Genomic DNA, 18,625 nt, shown 5'->3' on the forward strand with positions numbered 1-18,625 from the left:
GGTAAGTGCGACAGATCTACCTCTCGCCAACAAAACAAATAAGTGTATTTCCCCATATGTCAAACTATTTCTTTTAAAGGTGAAATAATTGGCAATAAAATCTATGACCACAGTTTTAAAGCAATCACCTAATTAGTATGAATCTGGTCATTATATCGGTGAGGGCAGGCTAAATAATAGAAACAGCTCTGTAGGAGAGAACCAAGCCACCAGGAAGAGCGCCAGGCCTTGAAGCCAGTTTTCGTAGTGGCCAAGCCGTGTAAACACATCATCACGTGACGCATTGCGGCCCCAAAAGATTTTTTCCTATAAGCTTACAAGCCATTATGAAAGAAGTGTCTGTGAAATGGTGGATACATTTTTTTTAACGTCACAAGCCAGAAGATCCGGGTATTTTCATTCGTGGGAAGTTGAGCTTTTTCGGCCTCAAGGTGCCACTGAGCAGCTTTCATAGGAATAAATGGGGCCCTGGCTCCAACACTGTGTCCAGAGTTAATATAACGTCCTTTGGGAGAACAGAGTAAGTCAAGCCTAAAGCATATGGAGAGAGCGGTAAGCACACCAGAGCAAAAAAAAAATTATATTCATATTTTCACGCCAAGTAAATTTCCAAAGTTATCAATCCTGGTTTTGTTCATGGATTTTCATTATTAAATGTTGCATGTTGCAGTGAAAGTCACACGACAAGGTCATAAAAAGCATAATTGTTGATCTGAGCCAATGTGTGAAACAGTTTTGGCAAAATGGACACACACACATACACACACACGCACGCACGCACGCACGCACACACACACACACACACACACACCTCTGTGTGTCACTGTTACAAGTTCATGTTAATGTTTGATGACTGTTACAAGTCTTACAATGTTGATGTAATAAATACCTAATTGTTGACTAATGTTAAGTTTAAGCCACACACAAATATGTACAGCTTTACTTAAAAGTGAGTTTTGCCTTTGTTGAATTAGTGGCATTATAAAAGTTAGAAATTATCTCAAAATTGTTTGTTTTTGTGTAATTTGATGTATCAGTATTTAACGGTGGGTGTTAACCCCGAGAGGGCTCATTTTACCCCTCTTTTTTTGTGATTGTTGTTGTTTTAATGTTTTAATTTCCATGGGTACACAATAACCTGAGATATATAACTCAGTTAGTATATAATATAGTAACTAATACTTGAGACAAATATACTTTTATTTTGCAGTAAAATAACCAAATGTAAAAAGTGTCTCATCTTACACCGTTCTCCCTATAATATAACAAACTGCTCCCTCAAAATGATCACTAAGTTGAATCAACACCTCTCTAAAACAGTTTTCACAAACCTGAACATTATAACCTTCTTGAAAGCAGAATTTAAATCAGGACTTGTGTATTAGACTGCATTAGTTTGAGCTAGGTGTACCTAATAAAGTGGCAACTATGTGTACTTTATATATACTTAATGAATAACCACCAAAATAAGGATAACAGCCCACTTAAGTCCAGTCTCCATGAAGCCTTCATATTTGAACCAATACAGACTATAATAGCTGTATTTACGGCAGCGTATAATATTTATTGCTGCTGGTTTTAAGCGAAGAGGCTGATATTTATCTGGTAATTACAGGTACTAAAGCTCAGCCCTGCTTTGTTTCCCTGTGTTGTTTGGCCATTGCCATGACGCTGTGTGGGTCTCCACTGTCAACAAGCAGCCTGCAATCTCTCATTAGATCAGATGCTATTAGGGCAGAGAGGAGTCACTGAGCAAACAGTATCCCTGCCTTTAAAACCGGGTTATCTAATCTAGTCAACAGGGATGAGCTGGACTTTGGAGTTCGCAGACAGACAAGGCAGTCTGTTCACGAGTATTGTTTGAAACGCAACTCGAGATCAGCCGAGACTTCATTGGTCGATTGCCGTGACCGTCCTCATTTGGAGTACAAGCTTTACGAGCAGGGATCAGATAAGAGTTTGTGGAGGGTCTTTGTTGAGGGTCAGATAACGTCTGGTGCTGATCATTGGAGATGGTGCTGTTGTCCCTGTCAAGCAACTGCATTAGATGGGCGTCAGTCGAAGGTTTGGTAGCACTGACCAACATGCTGTTTTGTCAGGGCCCAGTGAAGTATGTTGGAAGTGTAAGGTAGATGTGTTTCCTTCTTATTAATTAAGGATACGATCACATTTTTTTCAAGTTCAACTGAAAGAAATACTTACATGTCCAATTGTACATTAAAACTGTTTTTGGTAACTGTAGTTGTTCCTCCTGTCCTTACTGGCCCTAAAGAGATCCTTTCCTATCAGCAATCTAATATAGGAGATGGGAGACAAAATCCACAGTGTTCAAAAGTTTAATTGAAGCTCATTTGCTTCGGCAGTATGAGTTCAAGTGGATATTCTCCAAACATCCAATCTTTTTAGTACCACTGTCCCTCTTTGTGATTCTCCTGTGATTTCCTGCTGAGTTGAACTGAGCGATAGCTGCACAACCATTTTGTACTTATTTTTGCACACTGTAACTTTGAGTGATGCCAAGTTGATTTCGTCCAAGTGATGAAGCCTCATATTAGACTAACTTTAGAATGTATTTTTGCACAAAACAAGGGTTTGGATTTTGTTCCCTACCTCTCACACTGGAATTATGTACAGAAAGGATCTCCTCAGTATGGACATCTACAAGAGCATTTACAGTGACCACAAGCTGTTGCTATGTACGTACGTGCATGTGAGTATTGTTTTCAGAGAGACATTAAAATGTGACCCTATCCTTTCTGCTTGATCCTGGACTGAGTTCTCCTCTTGCATTAAGGTTGGCAGAGTTCTTTAGGGAAGACACTTGAGCTCTGTCTGGAAAACTTGGTCTTGTCCCAGTTATTTAGCCTCTTCATGCTTATTAAACATCGCAAAAAAAGAAAATCCCCACATACAGAATGTTTTCCTGTAATATTTCTGTTTGTTTTGACTCAGTCATGCACCCATCCTCTCCAACCTCTGTCCATGTATAAGTCTCAATCTCTCTCTTTCTCTCTCCCTCTCTGTCTCTTCCCCTTCATGGCTGAGTGCTTTGGTCCAGGCTCAGGAGGCAGAGGCGGCTGTGTATGCGGGCCCAGTCTGGCCCGGCCTGCCCAGCGTCAGGCTAAGTGCCTCTGACAGCCCACCGCACAGTTATTAACTGTGATCCGCCACCACAGGGCCTGGGCAACCCCGCGCTGAGGGGAGGGTCCACCAGAGGGCTCTGCTCTAAACACAAAGACTGCTTTCACCTCGCTACACAGTCCCCTCTGCACTCCACCATTTACCCTCCTGACCCCCCCACACCCACTAATACATATTTACATCATTTCATGTACTGTGCATACAGTTTTTCTAATATGGCCCTATTCATGTGGAGCTGGAACTGCTGGGAAGCTGCTCCACCAACTGTCCAAGCCCCTGACACTGATGACCTGAATAAAAATGCTTTTGTAAAGGACAACTGTGAAGGTGGGTCTTTTATGAAGGATTACCGGAGGGTATATACACATACAGCCAAGGCATGTACCGTGCTGCCTCGTCGGCTTTATGCTGCCTATGGAATGCTGTCCATATACTTGTGGCTTTCATCCATATAGGTGGTCTGCAGCACTGTTTGTCCTGCGCTCGCCCTCCACTATCCCAGCCACCCCTTTTCTTCCTCAGGATGTGGGAGACCGGAGAGCCATCAGCCCCTTCAAACAACAACACAACACGGGTCATTAGATCACAAAATTGGGAGAGAAATAAATAAATGCTAGTGAGGGGGAGGACAGAGAAGGAGAGAGAGACAGAGAAGGAGAGAGAGTGAGATCCATAATGACAGTTGACTATGTTTAGCCCCCAGAAAGGCATTGGGATAAACAGCAGCTCGTCCTAGCTAACAGGAGGGCTTTAAGTCGCTGAATTGAAAACCCCCAAAGCCACTTTTTCCTGCCCACATTGGCCATAATGAGAGCCCCACCATTCAATTGTTGAATAGTTGAGGCTTTTCCCTTTGAGGTGACTGGCTTTAATATAGCAACACGACATACACAGTGGAGCAATGGACGTCCCCAACAGTGTTCAAAGCTGTGGCGGGATAAGGATACGGCTGACATGCATTATTCCTTACAAAAGCTGCCCTTTGTTTGCTTTATGCTCAAATCCCGCAAATTGTAGGCTTTGTCCGTCAACATTTCTTATTTCAGTCAGAGTCCTTTTTTCCCTCCTTGCCCCCCCCCCCCTCGCTGTCCTCCCTGGCCTCGGCATGTGTTGCTGCTTCACGCCAGCGATCACTACACACACTGAAAAACAGTCAGACTACTTTTGGTTGTGATTGTTTAATTCATCCTGCTGCAGCTCTGCAGGGGCTTGAGGGGAAGGGGGCAACATGTCAATCAGTGCCCTGCTCAGCTCAGAGGTATCAAATTCAACACAGATTAAAGAACATTATGACATTTCCAATTTCATATCTCCCTTTTAAAGGTCTCTATTTCATTACAGAAGCTTTCGCTGGTGTTCTACTTTTTATGGAATTTAAATGTGATAGAACAGTCAGAATTGTTACCCCGCAAAAGTAAATTGAAATGTGTTTCGCACAACTTGATGTGTAAGTACAGAAATATCTAATTACATGTAACTGGTCAAAAGCCAATCATGGAATATATTGGAGAACAAGGAATAAAGTCATCAATACATCACCCCTTTGTGTCAGTTAATCAAAAACAGCATAAAAGCCAAAGCATTATAGATCTCAGAACAGCAAAGTGCTATTGTTACATAATTTGTGCACTAAATATTTATATACACTATTTATACATATACTATATCCATATATACTATATACATGACACGGCCTGTCATCAGAATTCTCATGTAGGTTTTAAATAGCATTTTGGATTCACTCTTTAAAGACATAATATGTAACATTTCAGCATTAAAACATATAAAACAACTGGACCTTTATCGTATTTCTTGTTGAGTTGTGTACTTTCTAAATTAATTCAACATAGCAGTGCATTTCATTTAGTTGCCTGTCAGTCTAATGGGAAAGAGTCCGAGAGGGAGGAAGGAAGTCGGTGAACTCGCCTAAAAATGCAACTTGAATAAAACTTGAAAACAATTCCTCATCTGTAAACACTTGTGCTCGAGTCACGACAGATAGATTTTTAAGATTGAAGGTGATTTATTTGTCATTATAAAACAGAGGGTTTCATAACGAAATGAGAGTTTGTAAACTCCTTCATGCTGCATAAACATATCATGCAGTTATTTATATATACGTAGACACGTAGTGCATTTCTTTTCATTTGCGTCTGAGTGAATGTAAACAGCAGCAACAAGGTGGTGATGACAACGTGGTCGGTATCATCGTATTAAAAGATCAACATCAGGTAAACACTGTCCATCCACTCTGATTGCTATAAGAGTCCACCTCTGGTGGAGACAGGTCTCTGTAAAGATGCGGGCACAACAGCCTCTGATTTCCCGTTGTTTGGCCAGCCTCTGTGCTATTTGTCCATTTCATTTTCCTGTGACATTAGCCACGAGCACCCTTAGATCCAATGTGGATTAGCATGACTCTTATCCCGGCTCTCATCAGTAATGGTGGTTGTTTAACAATGAAGACAAAAAAACTCATAATGAGTGATCCCTGTGCATTTAAGGTCTAAAGAAAACACCTCCTGATCAATATTTGAACCCTTTAAGAAGAGCAGTTCCAGTGGATTACTTTTCACTACATAAACCAACAGTGGTATCAAACAGCTACATTTTACATTAAACTAGATGCATTAAAACTTAGACCTGCTTTTAAATCTCCCTGCAGATTTCTAGCAAATGTATTTTTGTTTGAAAAACTAAATATCATAATAAAACAACAAAATGTTCAAAGGTCAAAGGTTGAATCATTTTTGAGGAAACAAATGAAACGTGTTCTGCTCTGAGTAACACTCCGGTGTCGTTTTCAGACTGTTCTCTCTACAAACTCTGCGTCTGACAGGTCAGGCACCATTAACTGAGCACACTGCCGAGTCAGAGCAGGTCAAAACACCCATTGGCGCCACCACACACACACACACACACACACACACACACACACACACACACACACACACATACACACAGAGATTGCTCAATTAGCCCTCCTTTAGTCTGTGCCTCTCTTAACCCCGCAGCTACGCTTATAAGTCATTACACTCAGGGTCAAGTGTGATCCCTGTGCTTATCTGCATCAACAACTGGCAAGTGCAGGCGTTCTTCTGCACACACACATTCTACACACACACACTCATTCAAACTCCACAGACCTCTGCTGAGTGTTGTGGGTAATAAAAAGTGATTTAGGGAGGGATTTGATTGAAGAGGCAATGCTGCCCTCATGTGCTCTACAATTTGTAATTACAAGTGGTTAAAAGAGATTATTTGTGGATGATTGGTAAATCCCCAACATAACTCACACTGCCCTCTCTTCTCAGAACGACGTCTCACAGAGAGGTTCACAAGCAGTCAAATAATATAGTTTACAGTTTACACCCTGACTGGACCCTCAGATCCTCATGCTAACTTACATGAGCTGACGCAGAATCACATGGACATCTGTTCAGTTAAGGTGATGAGTCCTCCTGAAACACATTACGTTTTGTGTTTCATAAATCACATAACAGGATCAGTCTGACATAAGTGCTCGTCTTTTGAGAAGTTTTTCCCAGCTCATGCACAGACTTCCGCTTTGTGTGTTATTATGGCCTCAAAGGGTCTGAGTCTCCCTGGTCGTATTAGTGTGTAATAGCTGGAGGTGGAACAGTGAGATGTTTTATCTGAGCTGGATCACAAAGCTCCTCTTCTCCTCTCTGGAGCCTCTACAGTCTGAAAATGACTCCGGGATGTGTGGTGGGCTCGGGAGGAAACTCCCTTTACCACAACCCTGCTATCTCTGTGGGAGTTCATTATACACACAGACTGGCCACACACATGAATGCACGCACATACACACACACACACACATTGACACACATGCACGCACAACACACACATACTCATTCATAAGCACATATTCTATGTACAATACGCACACATGCAATACTGTGGGAGATTACTACACACACACTCACAGTGTGTGACGTGGTGGGCAGATGTGTACACCATTCACCACACTATAAACTAACCATCATGAATATGTTTCTGTGGACATCCCCTGCCCCACCCATGCAGACAGACTCCCCGACAACCCTCCACCCACAAGGTGTGGGATGTGTGTGTGTGTGTGTGTGTGTGTGTGTGTCTGGGCCTAGGACAGAGTGGCGTGCCTGATGTCTGTGACACTGAACCACTGGTGTGGCAGCTGTTACAGTAAAACAGACAGAGGAGTTAAGCCACTGAGGGGGTCACAGGGTCAGGACATGTAAGGGGCTGTGCTACTGTCACATGGACCACACACACACACACACACACACACATTTGTAGACTACACTTGTACACTTACATCATTTATATAATGCATTCTTTAGCTCCTGACCTTAAATCTAATTAACAAAATATTTTTATGACAAATGCTAGTAACACTTAACAGTACGGTATTACCTTACTACTTTAATGATTGAAGAACAATCTAATAATTAGTAAATCCTTGTTCCTGAATAACTCTGATATAGTAGCCTAGACAATGATGAGTAACTACAGAAGAGACTTGTCCTTGATGGTAATTAAAAAGAGTAAGGAATTGCAAAGTTATAATAAGGTTATGAGGGAACACTTAGTAGCCTAGATAATTAATATGATGTGTCACTTTACTGTCAGTTAAGAAATCAGGATCCACATGCAAAACACTAGAGGCAGGTAGGTGGAAACCAAAACACATGCTTTACTAAACTGATGTAAATCTGAAGTCCAAAAAGCAAACAACAAAACCAAAACAACTAAATAGAGAAATAAAAAAACTAAATAAGGAACAAACCAAAGAAGCACTGGGAACACAGGCAGGAACACAAGGAACATGAGGAACACTGGAGACACGGGATGGACGTGGGGAAAACATAAAAGACAAACCGACAAAGAGTGACAAAGAGGGAACAACACAGGCTCACAAGACATGGGGGAACAATCAGACTGGGGAGGTGCAAAGGAACACAGGAGGGGAACAGAACACTGGGAACACAGGTGAGCAGGAAGTACGAAGTAACATCAAGAGACAAGACACACACACACACGTGATGTAACTACAAAATAAAAAAGGAAATCAACAAACCAAAAAACCCCAAACCATGACAGTTAACTTGAAGGGGCACAAAAAAGAGCAAAGTCATGTGTAATAAATGAGCAGTTACAGGTTTGTGCTGTTCATGGCCGATTCTATGTTAATCTGAACAACTCATGAAGAAAGTAGTTGTTACTTTGATTCACAGATACTAGAAACAGATGATGATGAGTTAGTAGATGATGAGTTACTAGAGCACAGACTGGGAAATACCGTATAACTGAATTATCAGGTAATGATCAGTTGATAAATAGGCCTGCCTGTGACTTGACATATCGACCACTTTTTGTTTGAGTTGCTCCTGATTAACAGTGAATCAGCCACTGAGCAGCACAAACAAATCATTTAAAGAGACAATTCACTCCAGAATCAAAAACATATATTTCTTTTATCTGTCATCCAACTGCCATTGCTATAAGTTGACAATGTACGTTTTTACAAATCACAGATATGTTACTTAAGTTCTTTAGGCTTGATGTTCAGTTTTATGTTGTGAATACACTGCTCTTAAGATCTTAAGATGCCAAAAAAATACATTTGAAAAACTCAACAGCAGTGTCCCATTACAGAAATCATGACCTGGTTACTAAAGATAATCCACAGACATTGTTGAGTTCATGTAGGAACTATAGTTTTTCCAGACCACAGTGAAGAAGGAAGAGTGCATCTTTATTAATGGACGAGAGGATAGCTAACTAAGCTAGCTAACTTTACAGCTCAGCTGAGGAGGATGTCACGAATGTTGTACATCCTGTACTGTCAAGAACACGAGCCTCTTATCCATGAGTAGATGCATATGGTACAGTTGGCACGTGTAGTTTTATAGAAAGAAATAGTTCCTACATGAAAGTGCTCACATCAAGGTCAGATTATCTTCAGCAGGTCATGATTTCTGGAAAGACAGTTTTGAAATGTTTTTTTTTTTTTTTTAAGCTTTAAGCACCACAAGCCAGCTTCCATTATATTTAAGAGAAGGCAGACATCACTACTTTGTATCCTAATCCTAAAAACAATTATCATATCACATTGGATTTCCACTCTATTGAGTGTTTCAGTATCTTTTACCTCACTGTTTGGTTTTTTTGGCCCACAAATTGCAGTTTTAAGTCCTTCTCTTTGTCATCTTAAACCTCGTTTTCAGTCATATTGCCGGCAGCAAAAAAGCTCAGATGAACCCATGTCTTGGCAAATGCCCAGCACCAAACAGTAGACAGACAAAGCTTGGGACCAGCTAGTTAACTTAATGGATCACTTAAGATTTATAGAGACAGATATTCCCTTAAGTAGTTGATGAGTTGATGACTTTGAAAGTCATAATCTGCCTTATATTCATCAAGTAGCCAGAGACTGAGCGCCAAATGAATGATCATGTTGCTCAATGTCTGCTGGATGTGTATACAGGCATTTAACGTAGGCTGTATGAGGTGACAATTTCTACCTGAAGTGGCTAAAATAATAATAATAAAAAAATTGCATTAATGGAAATCTGGTCATTTAATTGCCATCCTACACCACAGGGTAGTACAACAAAGTGTAAGTTGTTGTACCTTTATGCTACACAAGAAATAAATATTCATGGTGGATGTGGTGAGGATGAGTTCAGGAGTCTCACAGCCTGAGAATGAAGCTGCTCTGTAGTCTGTTGGTATGGCAGTGGAGACTTCTGTATCTTTTACCAGACTGTGGCTGTGGTGGGTGTTTCGTCTTTATCTTGAGCTCCGTGCAGACATCTCACTTCACTGATATCACTGATGCTCTGTAGATGGGTACCAGTGATGTTCTGGGTGGGTTCAATCACCAAACTATTTCACCAACCTACCTACAGGTGTTCAGCTCCAAACAATAATCTTATCAAATGATGTCCCTGATCTGCTCACCACAAACTATGGGGCATTTGTATTGTTTTTCATTTGTGTTTCACTAGCTTAGCACTGTACATACAGTACATTCATATACTATTACAAATAGATTTAATCTAATTCAACAACAAATTAGTTAATCATTCAAATATATGTGCCAATAGAAATATTTTTAAGAGACTATAATACAGGAAAAAAGATGCTTAGGGTAATTTATAATTATCAAATTGCCAGTGATGTTTACTGTAATTTTAGAAAATAATATAAAGTTAAACTGTAAAATATCTCTCATATCTGCATGTCTACGTGATCCAGATGCCAGTTGGATCCATGTTGAGTGTAACCTGGCAACTGAAACTGTCCCCGCCATCTCTCCCAACACTCATTCCCTTCCAACAGCAGCATCACTCCTTGAACATCAGCCTTACTTAACTCATGGCCATTAACTAGACTTTGATGTCATCTGCTGGTGAATTTTGGTATGACAGCTCATCAGAATTTGTAGAAATCTTTATTTATAGTCAGTCAAAAGTACATTATCCCCTTGGACACTCATTAAAAATGGCCAAATAATTCACATTTAAGGCCATGACGCTTTCATAATATTTGGAGGCAGCGTTACAGTCGACAGTAAAAACAGAGGGAAGGGAAATCCTAAAAACACATTATAAACCAAACCAGCCATCAGTACCTGCAAAGTAAACTGTGGCCAGTCAGGAAGAGCAATACCCAACAGGGATGCTGACACTTCATGGTCTGAAGTCCCTTTGAGTTGAAGTGCCCAGATGGGGAGAGCGTCTGAGGTGTGTGAAAAAAGACTTGTCTACAGTGGTGCTGGAGGATGTGCAACCTGCCCCTATTCCTCCACAACAATAAAACTTCACTGTTGAAGAGGTCAACTCTTGCCACAGTGGACGTTGGGGCTGTGCAACGCAGACAGTTCTCCTGTCTCAGTGTGAAATGCAAACAGAGAAGTAAGAACCAACATAAATTAGGAAAACTAAAACACAACAAACAGATGAGCTTTGTTCCTCCCTATTTACAAAGCATTACTGAACAGGGATCTGACCATAGAAAGAAAAGTTTATCACTCAACAGGTGGAGCTGGTACATTCAGAAAACAAACAGCAGAACATCTTCTGGTCTTGCACAGGTTGAAAGTTATTCAAAAATTAGCAGGGAATTTCTTCGTCTTTATCCGTCCAGTTTTCTCAGCAGCTCAGTAAATGTCAGACTGTCTTCTCCAGAAAGGTACAGTTGTCGACAAACTAGCAGACAGCGTTCGTTTGTGAATTTGATTTTAAAAATTAACAAAAGGCTGTATTACAATATAGGGTTGGGACAAAAAAGAACAAAGACATGGCATTCTTTCCATTTGTACACTTCAAATAAAACATCTGCGACTGTGCCACTGCAATAAAAAGTAATTGGATTTAAGCCATCCTGAGAACGATCTGAAAATAATAAATACACCCTGGCCAAAATTACAGAGCATCCTCCTGATGACTGAAGATGCATGTGTGTGTTTGTGTGGCAAAGAACTCAGTCCAGGCTGTGTCTGCTAGTGTTAGTATCCTTGTAGTCCATTGTAAACCTTCTGTACAGAGCCCTGCTTCAGAAGACTCCGAATACCTGCAGTGACAGAACGACAGCTGTTAACAACAGCAACATATAACCACGTTTCAAGTGTGTACTTTTTTTATTTTTCAATGACATTTTCAATAATTTAGTATGTACACCCCATAACTAAGGCTGCAACTAATTATTTTTTATCATTATTAATGAATTAAATTATTCTAATTTATGAATGAACTTTTTTTAAAACCTGACAACTGCTCATCACAGGTGCCCATGTGCCTGAACATGTCAAAACTCCCAAAAGGTTCATTAATGATTTAAAATCAGAGAGAAGCAGCATAGGCTCACATTTGAGAAGCTAGAAACCTACATTTTTTGGCTTTTCTCTAAAGAACAACTTAAAGCTGATGTAAGTGATATATCTTTATTAAATGTGTTAAATATTAAACAGCTCTATATTCCAACAGTAATCACTGTAATAGAGTGTCTGGTCATTAACCCATGTCTCTCCTCCTCCTGCTCATGCAGTACAAGACAAAAATTAATTTTCTGGTATCCCTGCCTACTTTATCCAATCAGGACAGAGAACTCCAAAAAGAGGCGGTCCTGTCTGCCCGTGAAACAAGCTGTTTGCTGCTATGTCTGGAGATCACTGCTCTGCATACATGTGGTGACATAGAGAGGAGGGAGGGGATTACTTACTGCAAAACAGACAGGAAGTTATCTAAAAATAATGCTTAGGGCAGCTTCAAAAACATTTATCAATATTTAAATTACTGACAAACAGCCCATTACCTTCACCTTTTTCAAACGCTGATGCAAACACATTTCCAAAGAACTAACCATATTGCCACTTCATGTTATCTAAGTGAGTAAGAAAGTCTCAGAATTTACTTAGTGTTTGTTACTGGTGAACTCCAGAAATGTTGTAGTGTACAGATGAGTTATCCTGACTTTTAGGCACTAGTATGGGTCAAGCTCGTGATCACGGGACTTTTTATTTGAAATAACGCAGGCATCTGCCTGGTAAATGCCCGTGTCTTTCAAACTGTTGGCGTTTCACTTAAAAGTAAGTCATGAAGTAAAGTTACTTTGCCCAAAACAGATCCTGTCAGGACCGATGTCCCAGGATGTCCTTCAACACTTCCTTCATCCTCACCATCTTTCTGCTGTTCATCGAGCTGTGTCTGAGGAAACTCTACATCGAAGGTGATGATGAGGGAACCTCGGATGTTGATGTTGTCAAAGTTTGGCAGGCCCTCTCCTTTCTTCCACATTCGAGCACCAGGCTTAGTGATCTTATCTCTCACTATATGGACCTGTCAGGCAAAGACAGATGCAACCATTCAATTTAACTGGCCCAGTCAATCCCATACTTCTCTTTTCTTTTTAGTTTAATAATATTAAATATTAAATATGAAACTTTAAATCGTCTTTTAAAAACTTCTAATAGTCTGAGGTATGAAACAGTCACACTAGGACAGCTCTGTAAAAATACTAAGTATGTACAGAACCTTGTGTCCGTCCAAATGTACAATGTCCATCTCAAAGCCGACCAGTGCCTCCACCAGGGAGATGGTGACATTTGTGTACAGATCATCTCCTCTGCGCTCAAACAAAGGATGTCTAAAGACAAAAAATACAAATAAACATCACCACATCACATTAATATGCCACCAATCTCATATCTGTCAGGTATATTGTTGCACACCACAGAATAAGTTTCACAGTAAATAAAGCTTATTCATACTTTAACACTTTGATGCGGAAGCGTAGATCTCCAGGTTCGCCATCGATGTGAGGTTCCCCTGTGGTCACATATAAGATGTTAACACAACAGATAAAATTTGGGGGAAAAAAAACAACTTCATATTAAGCTTCAGGTAGATTTACCTTCTCCAATGAAAGGGTACTCCATTTCATCTCTCACTCCCTGTTCAATTTCTACCTCCAAGGTCCTCTCTTCATTTACCAGCCTGTGGTTCAGATAGAAAACAGGTGTTGTGATATTCAGTTTGTGCAAACCCTTTCCTAAATGTAATTAAACCTCTAATATACCTCTTAGTTACCTAGCTAGCCTGGCTTTTTTAATTTTTCAATACCATTTATCAGTGAGGTTAGGCTAAAAAACAGAAACACATATATCCTCCAACATTCTAAAGCTGAATGCAATACCCCTTTGTTTTGTAACTAAAGAGACCTGAGGACAGTGAATCCCATTCCCTAAACTTAACCCACAGTTGTGGTCAAACCAAGGAAACTAAACAAAGAAGGCTCATTACTATCTGACATTTTCAAATATTTATTTTGCATGCAAGTTGCATTAATGTCATGCTAGATTTATGGTTGACTGGAACTCCTATGCATGCATTATTAACAGAACAGTTAGTAACAGAACAGAACAACATTAGTAAGTGAGCTAAACTGTGCTAATACCCTAACTAAATTAAGTCAGAGCCTGTTAACTGATGAAGGCGTTAGATAGACAACCACAGCAGGGGACCAACCTAACGGGATTACAGTCCAGACCAGTATTGTTTTTAAATCAAGGCAGAGATTGCTTCAGTGTTCAGTATTTCTACATTTCCGATAGCCATTAAATGATCCTTTGTAATTTTATAGCTAAGAGGAGGTTTCTAAATGTTTCATTTGAAAACATGATATTCCCAGCCATCATCCATGTTAAGCGGTCTCTAAATAGCGAAAAAGAGAGAGGAAATAAAGAACACAGATTTTGTTCACACCATCTATTCACCCAAAACTCAATATTGTTAAATTTCATTGTAACTTGAATCACCATGAGCACTGTAAAGCATGCCTATAATCATCTTTGGATACCATTTGAAGATCAACAGCAAATAAACGATTATGCAAGTTTGCTAGAATTAGCTATTCTCTGAAGCGTGTTTTTTCATTTGGTAGAGGCATTTCTTCATCAAATGTCATGCAATGTAGTTACGTTGGGTATTAGTGTGCTTCTCCATCTACATATCTCCCATAGGCTTCAATAGAACTGGCACCACTAGAGCATTAGAATGTGAGTATCAGGATGAAATAACACTTCCATCCTTTTACATTGGTCAAGCTAAACAGACCCAAATACAAACAGAGCACACCCTCCTGAAGAATTGATGCACACTATGCTATTAAAACATATAACACAGACATACACAAACTTAAAGGAAATAGAAGGGGACCCTATCAGGCCCAATTAAAATGAATATAATTTGGACCAAGCTTGCTTCAAAATCCTGGATCAGGTCTCTGGGAACTGAGAGGACCCCTTGAAATCAAGCACTTTAAATTATCCACAGTCTGTAAAATCAGTTACCATGATCAAGTGTGGGTGGAAATCATATTTTCAATTGTGATGCGTGTTCCCAGCATTATTGAGGATGCCAATGACAATTAGTTTCACCACGAGCAGTGACTTACTTTACATTGGGACACTCATCGCACACCATTTCCTGAGTCATCTGGAAGCGTCCAGGTCCAAGCTGCGTCGTTCTCATTTCCTGTCTGCAGTTACACTTCCTCTTGCCAGGGGCTTCTTTAGCTATAGGCTTGTTACGTACAACCTTCACAAGAAAGTGGTTTTAGAAAAGATTATTAAATCAAAAGTACATGAGTAAAGCAACAGAGAGTGAATTGGATGTTACAGTTTAATGGCTGCAAAGCTTAGTTTGACAACTTCAGTGGAGTTGTAAGCAATTCCACTTTGTGTTACACATTTCAAATATGCATAATGAGTGCAGGGTTTTCATTGGCTGCATCCACATGTCCGTATTTCACTGTTCTTACAGACTTAACGGCACGTTTGCTTTCATCCAGTCCACAAAGACCCTCAAGTGGACTTTCTGCAGACGTCTAGTGAGTCCACTTTGGGTGCAGATGTCACCGGACTTCACTGATATAATTGCCCACAATTCATTGCAATATGGAAATGAGGTAAAACGTTTATGAATGTGTAAACAATGACTTTATGGAAACGATACTTGAATCATGTAGATTAGAAATAATATTCAACCACATCATGATACAGAAATATTTATAAGTATAGGCTATGGAGGTAATCGCATGCATTTTATCAGTGTAGTCTAGGGGTTGTCCATCAGTGGCTCATATTAGCCTTGTGGTCTCATGCCCTCACGGACCTGACTTATTGACAGTGAACACGTCACAGTACATGCAACTGAAGTCCGGTGGCTGGAGATTTGGATGCAGCCATTGAGAGAGTTTTCTCCTCACCTCTACAAAGTTCCCAGAGTACACTTCTTCAAGCGTGACCTCCAGGTCTAGTATGATGTCATTTCCTCTGGGGATGTTCCTGTCCTGCTGCTGTCGGTTGCCTCCAAACATGAACCCAAAGTCACCAAAGAAGCTTCAAAAGAAGGACAGAGTAAGAGGATTAATAGCATGAGTACACTTTTCTTTTTAATTACAGACATATACAAACACACAATTTAATCTCTGATATTATTTAGCATCATTCTATTTCTAAAAATACTTATAATGGATTGCCAGTACATTTTTATATCCTGGTTTTCGGGGCATGCTTGTAGCAAATATCCCAAAACAATCTCAATCTTTTTGACCAATTCCCCTAGCTTGAGAACTGAGATAAAAAAATAAATTAAAAAAAAAACCAACCACATTTGTTTTCAGACTCAGTCTCACATTGACGCTAGGATACCATGAAGGTATACAATTGACGTTATCATACCATGTGCATTTTAGGGATGTGACAATATGACATTTTATCACAGGTTGTGATAAAAACCTAGGATTAAAGTGATATAATCGCAAATCAGGGTAAACGTGAATATCCTTACACAAGTGACCAGAAAAGCCTTTCTAGCTTGATTAAGTACAATTGAATATTGATTTTATGAATTATTTTGAAATGCCACATCTTTCCAGTGATCCAAAATACTAAGCCGAGGCAGCCTTGTACCGTTTAAATATCATAATGATGCAACCCTGACCCACACAGAGTCAGCGTGACCTAATACTCAGTTCAACAGGACACAATGACAGCAGGTTGATATGAACTATGTCTTTGGTTAGAAAAGTAGCTCCTGTGGAAACTGGTTACAGTGGTTATGGTTTCAGATAATACATGCCAACACAATTTTTCAATGTTGTGATCACCACAAACAAAATTATATTCACCTCAATTGTACAGAGGTGGAAGCAGCAAATATGACCAAACGATCTGAATGGCTGGATAGTACTAGGGTAGAGTGGAAACTTGCTTTTGTCTTTTTGGGGGAGCAGCCCTTTAAGTTGAGCCTACTGATCTTACATTAGCCTTCTAGCAGCATAAAGAACATATGCAATTATTATTATTTTTTGCATTAATCCACCTGTGATTATGAAACCAACCTGGAGAAGATATCATTGTGTGAGCCGTGGTGTCCCTCTTTGAGTCCATCTTCTCCATAAGCGTCATACTGTTTCCTTTTCTCCTCATCTGAGAGCACCTACAAATAAACAAGCCGTCAGTCACAGGACAACTCATTTCTACATTGTTTAAGTCACATTTCACACAGGTGTGCAACCAATAATACAAACACCTTGTCAATACAATGTAAACAAATACAACTACATTACAAGACACAAACACATCAGTGCGTCTTTTACATAGTCTGAACAGAACTTCAATATAAAAATGTACCAAAAAGAAGTTTGCCATACTGAATCACTCACTGTGTATTAAATAACATGGCTGTCATTGTTAAGGGCAATGTGAAAATTTGATACGGAGACACCTGCAGCTCTTATCTGAGCTCACGCCCACTTCTCAGCGTCTGCTTTTCCTGAATGCCAGCTGTGCTGCATAACAGCCAATCAGATGCAGCCACACGGTATAGTCAACCAATCACGATGAGCGAAGCGTTTCCAACAACAACCAAATAGCCAGCGTACAAAGACTTTTGTATCGGTGCCTCTGGTGCTTCCGCAGACAATCGCACACATATTTCCACATTTTCTACAGTATGATTTCCTAACAGTTATATAAATACAACTGTATTTTAAGTCAAAAGAAGTTAACTTCGCCTCTCCTCAGCCATCACTGACATCAGGCACACAATAATAGCAATATACTCACCTCATAAGCTGCCCCCAAGTCTGCAAATTTGTCTTGAGCTTTAGGATCGTCTTGGTTTCTGTCGGGGTGTAGCTGGAGAGCCAGCTTTCTGTAGGCTTTCTTGATGTCCCTGATTGATGCACTCTTGGTCACCCCCAAGATCTTATAGAAATCTCGCCTACAAGAGTGGGGGAGGTAACAGAGGTTATAGACGACACAGAGGCACACAGCAAGAGCAAAATGTACAAGACAAGAAAAGCTGTAGCTAAATAACACGGCTGGTACTTTAACAGAGTGAATAATGCTATTTAAACAGCCGGCTAGCTAGCTAGCTTCAGTCACCAGGAAGAAAGCCGGTTCAGTTTCCCTGGTATGAAAGCTAGCTCCTAGCTAGCTAAGCTATCATACTAATCACCCAGAAATGGCAGTTGCAGTAATGAGAGGCTGTCGCTGAATGTAAACGTTTAGCTAGACAACACGCAGCACAACAAATACTTATTAGCAAGTTAGCTCAGTGTGACAGCCTACTTCAGTACAGTCCACACATGTAGGAGAGGTCTAGACCAATCACAGTGAAACATGTGTACCACCTGGCGATGCTGTTTCACCGCTGTGCGAGTAATGTACTCTCCCAGAACAGGCGACTTACCCCGCAAGCACCGCCGTGGTAATATACAGAAGCAGGCAGCATACATTGCACAGATTCATCCCTTTGGCAGCCATAGATCCCAGTATTTCTAAAGGAGGTAGCTGAAGAAGAGCCGGCTTTTGAAGGTTGGATCCCGCTGCCAGTCACAAGCCTCCTTCCTCCTGTCAGCGAAAGCCCGCCCACTGGATGTCGGGATATCCGCCTCTCAGTCAAAG

General features: G+C 40.4%; 1 protein-coding gene across 1 annotated transcript; it reads right to left on the reverse strand.

Annotated features, from left to right (window-relative positions):
* Window positions 1-10,584: 10,584 nt before the first annotated feature.
* Window positions 10,585-18,585, reverse strand: dnajb11 (DnaJ heat shock protein family (Hsp40) member B11). The gene is made up of 10 exons (XM_084362752.1): window positions 18,411-18,585; window positions 17,783-17,939; window positions 17,056-17,153; window positions 15,919-16,051; window positions 15,106-15,248; window positions 13,564-13,646; window positions 13,421-13,478; window positions 13,185-13,296; window positions 12,830-12,989; window positions 10,585-11,724 (listed from the first exon to the last, which is right to left on the reverse strand). Exons 1-10 carry the CDS (start codon window positions 18,482-18,484, stop codon window positions 11,660-11,662), a joined length of 1,083 nt encoding a protein of 360 aa, XP_084218878.1. The 5' UTR covers window positions 18,485-18,585; the 3' UTR covers window positions 10,585-11,659.
* Between the last annotated feature and the right edge of the window lie 40 nt (window positions 18,586-18,625).

The sequence above is a fragment of the Pagrus pagrus genome (assembly GCF_965226575.1).
Source record: "Pagrus pagrus genome assembly, chromosome: 9".
NCBI classification, from domain to species: domain Eukaryota; kingdom Metazoa; phylum Chordata; class Actinopteri; order Spariformes; family Sparidae; genus Pagrus; species Pagrus pagrus.

Bases quoted from the DNA above. Each gene is read 5' to 3' on its own strand.
- dnajb11 (XM_084362752.1), bottom strand. From the start codon at position 18,484: ATGGCTGCCAAAGGGATGAATCTGTGCAATGTATGCTGCCTGCTTCTG. The intron at 15,249-15,918 runs GTGAGGAGAAAA...TTTCTTGTGAAG, and splicing joins ACTCTGGGAACTTTGTAGAG to GTTGTACGTAACAAGCCTAT. The intron at 13,647-15,105 runs GTAAGTCACTGC...TCTGAACCACAG, and splicing joins GATGAGTGTCCCAATGTAAA to GCTGGTAAATGAAGAGAGGA.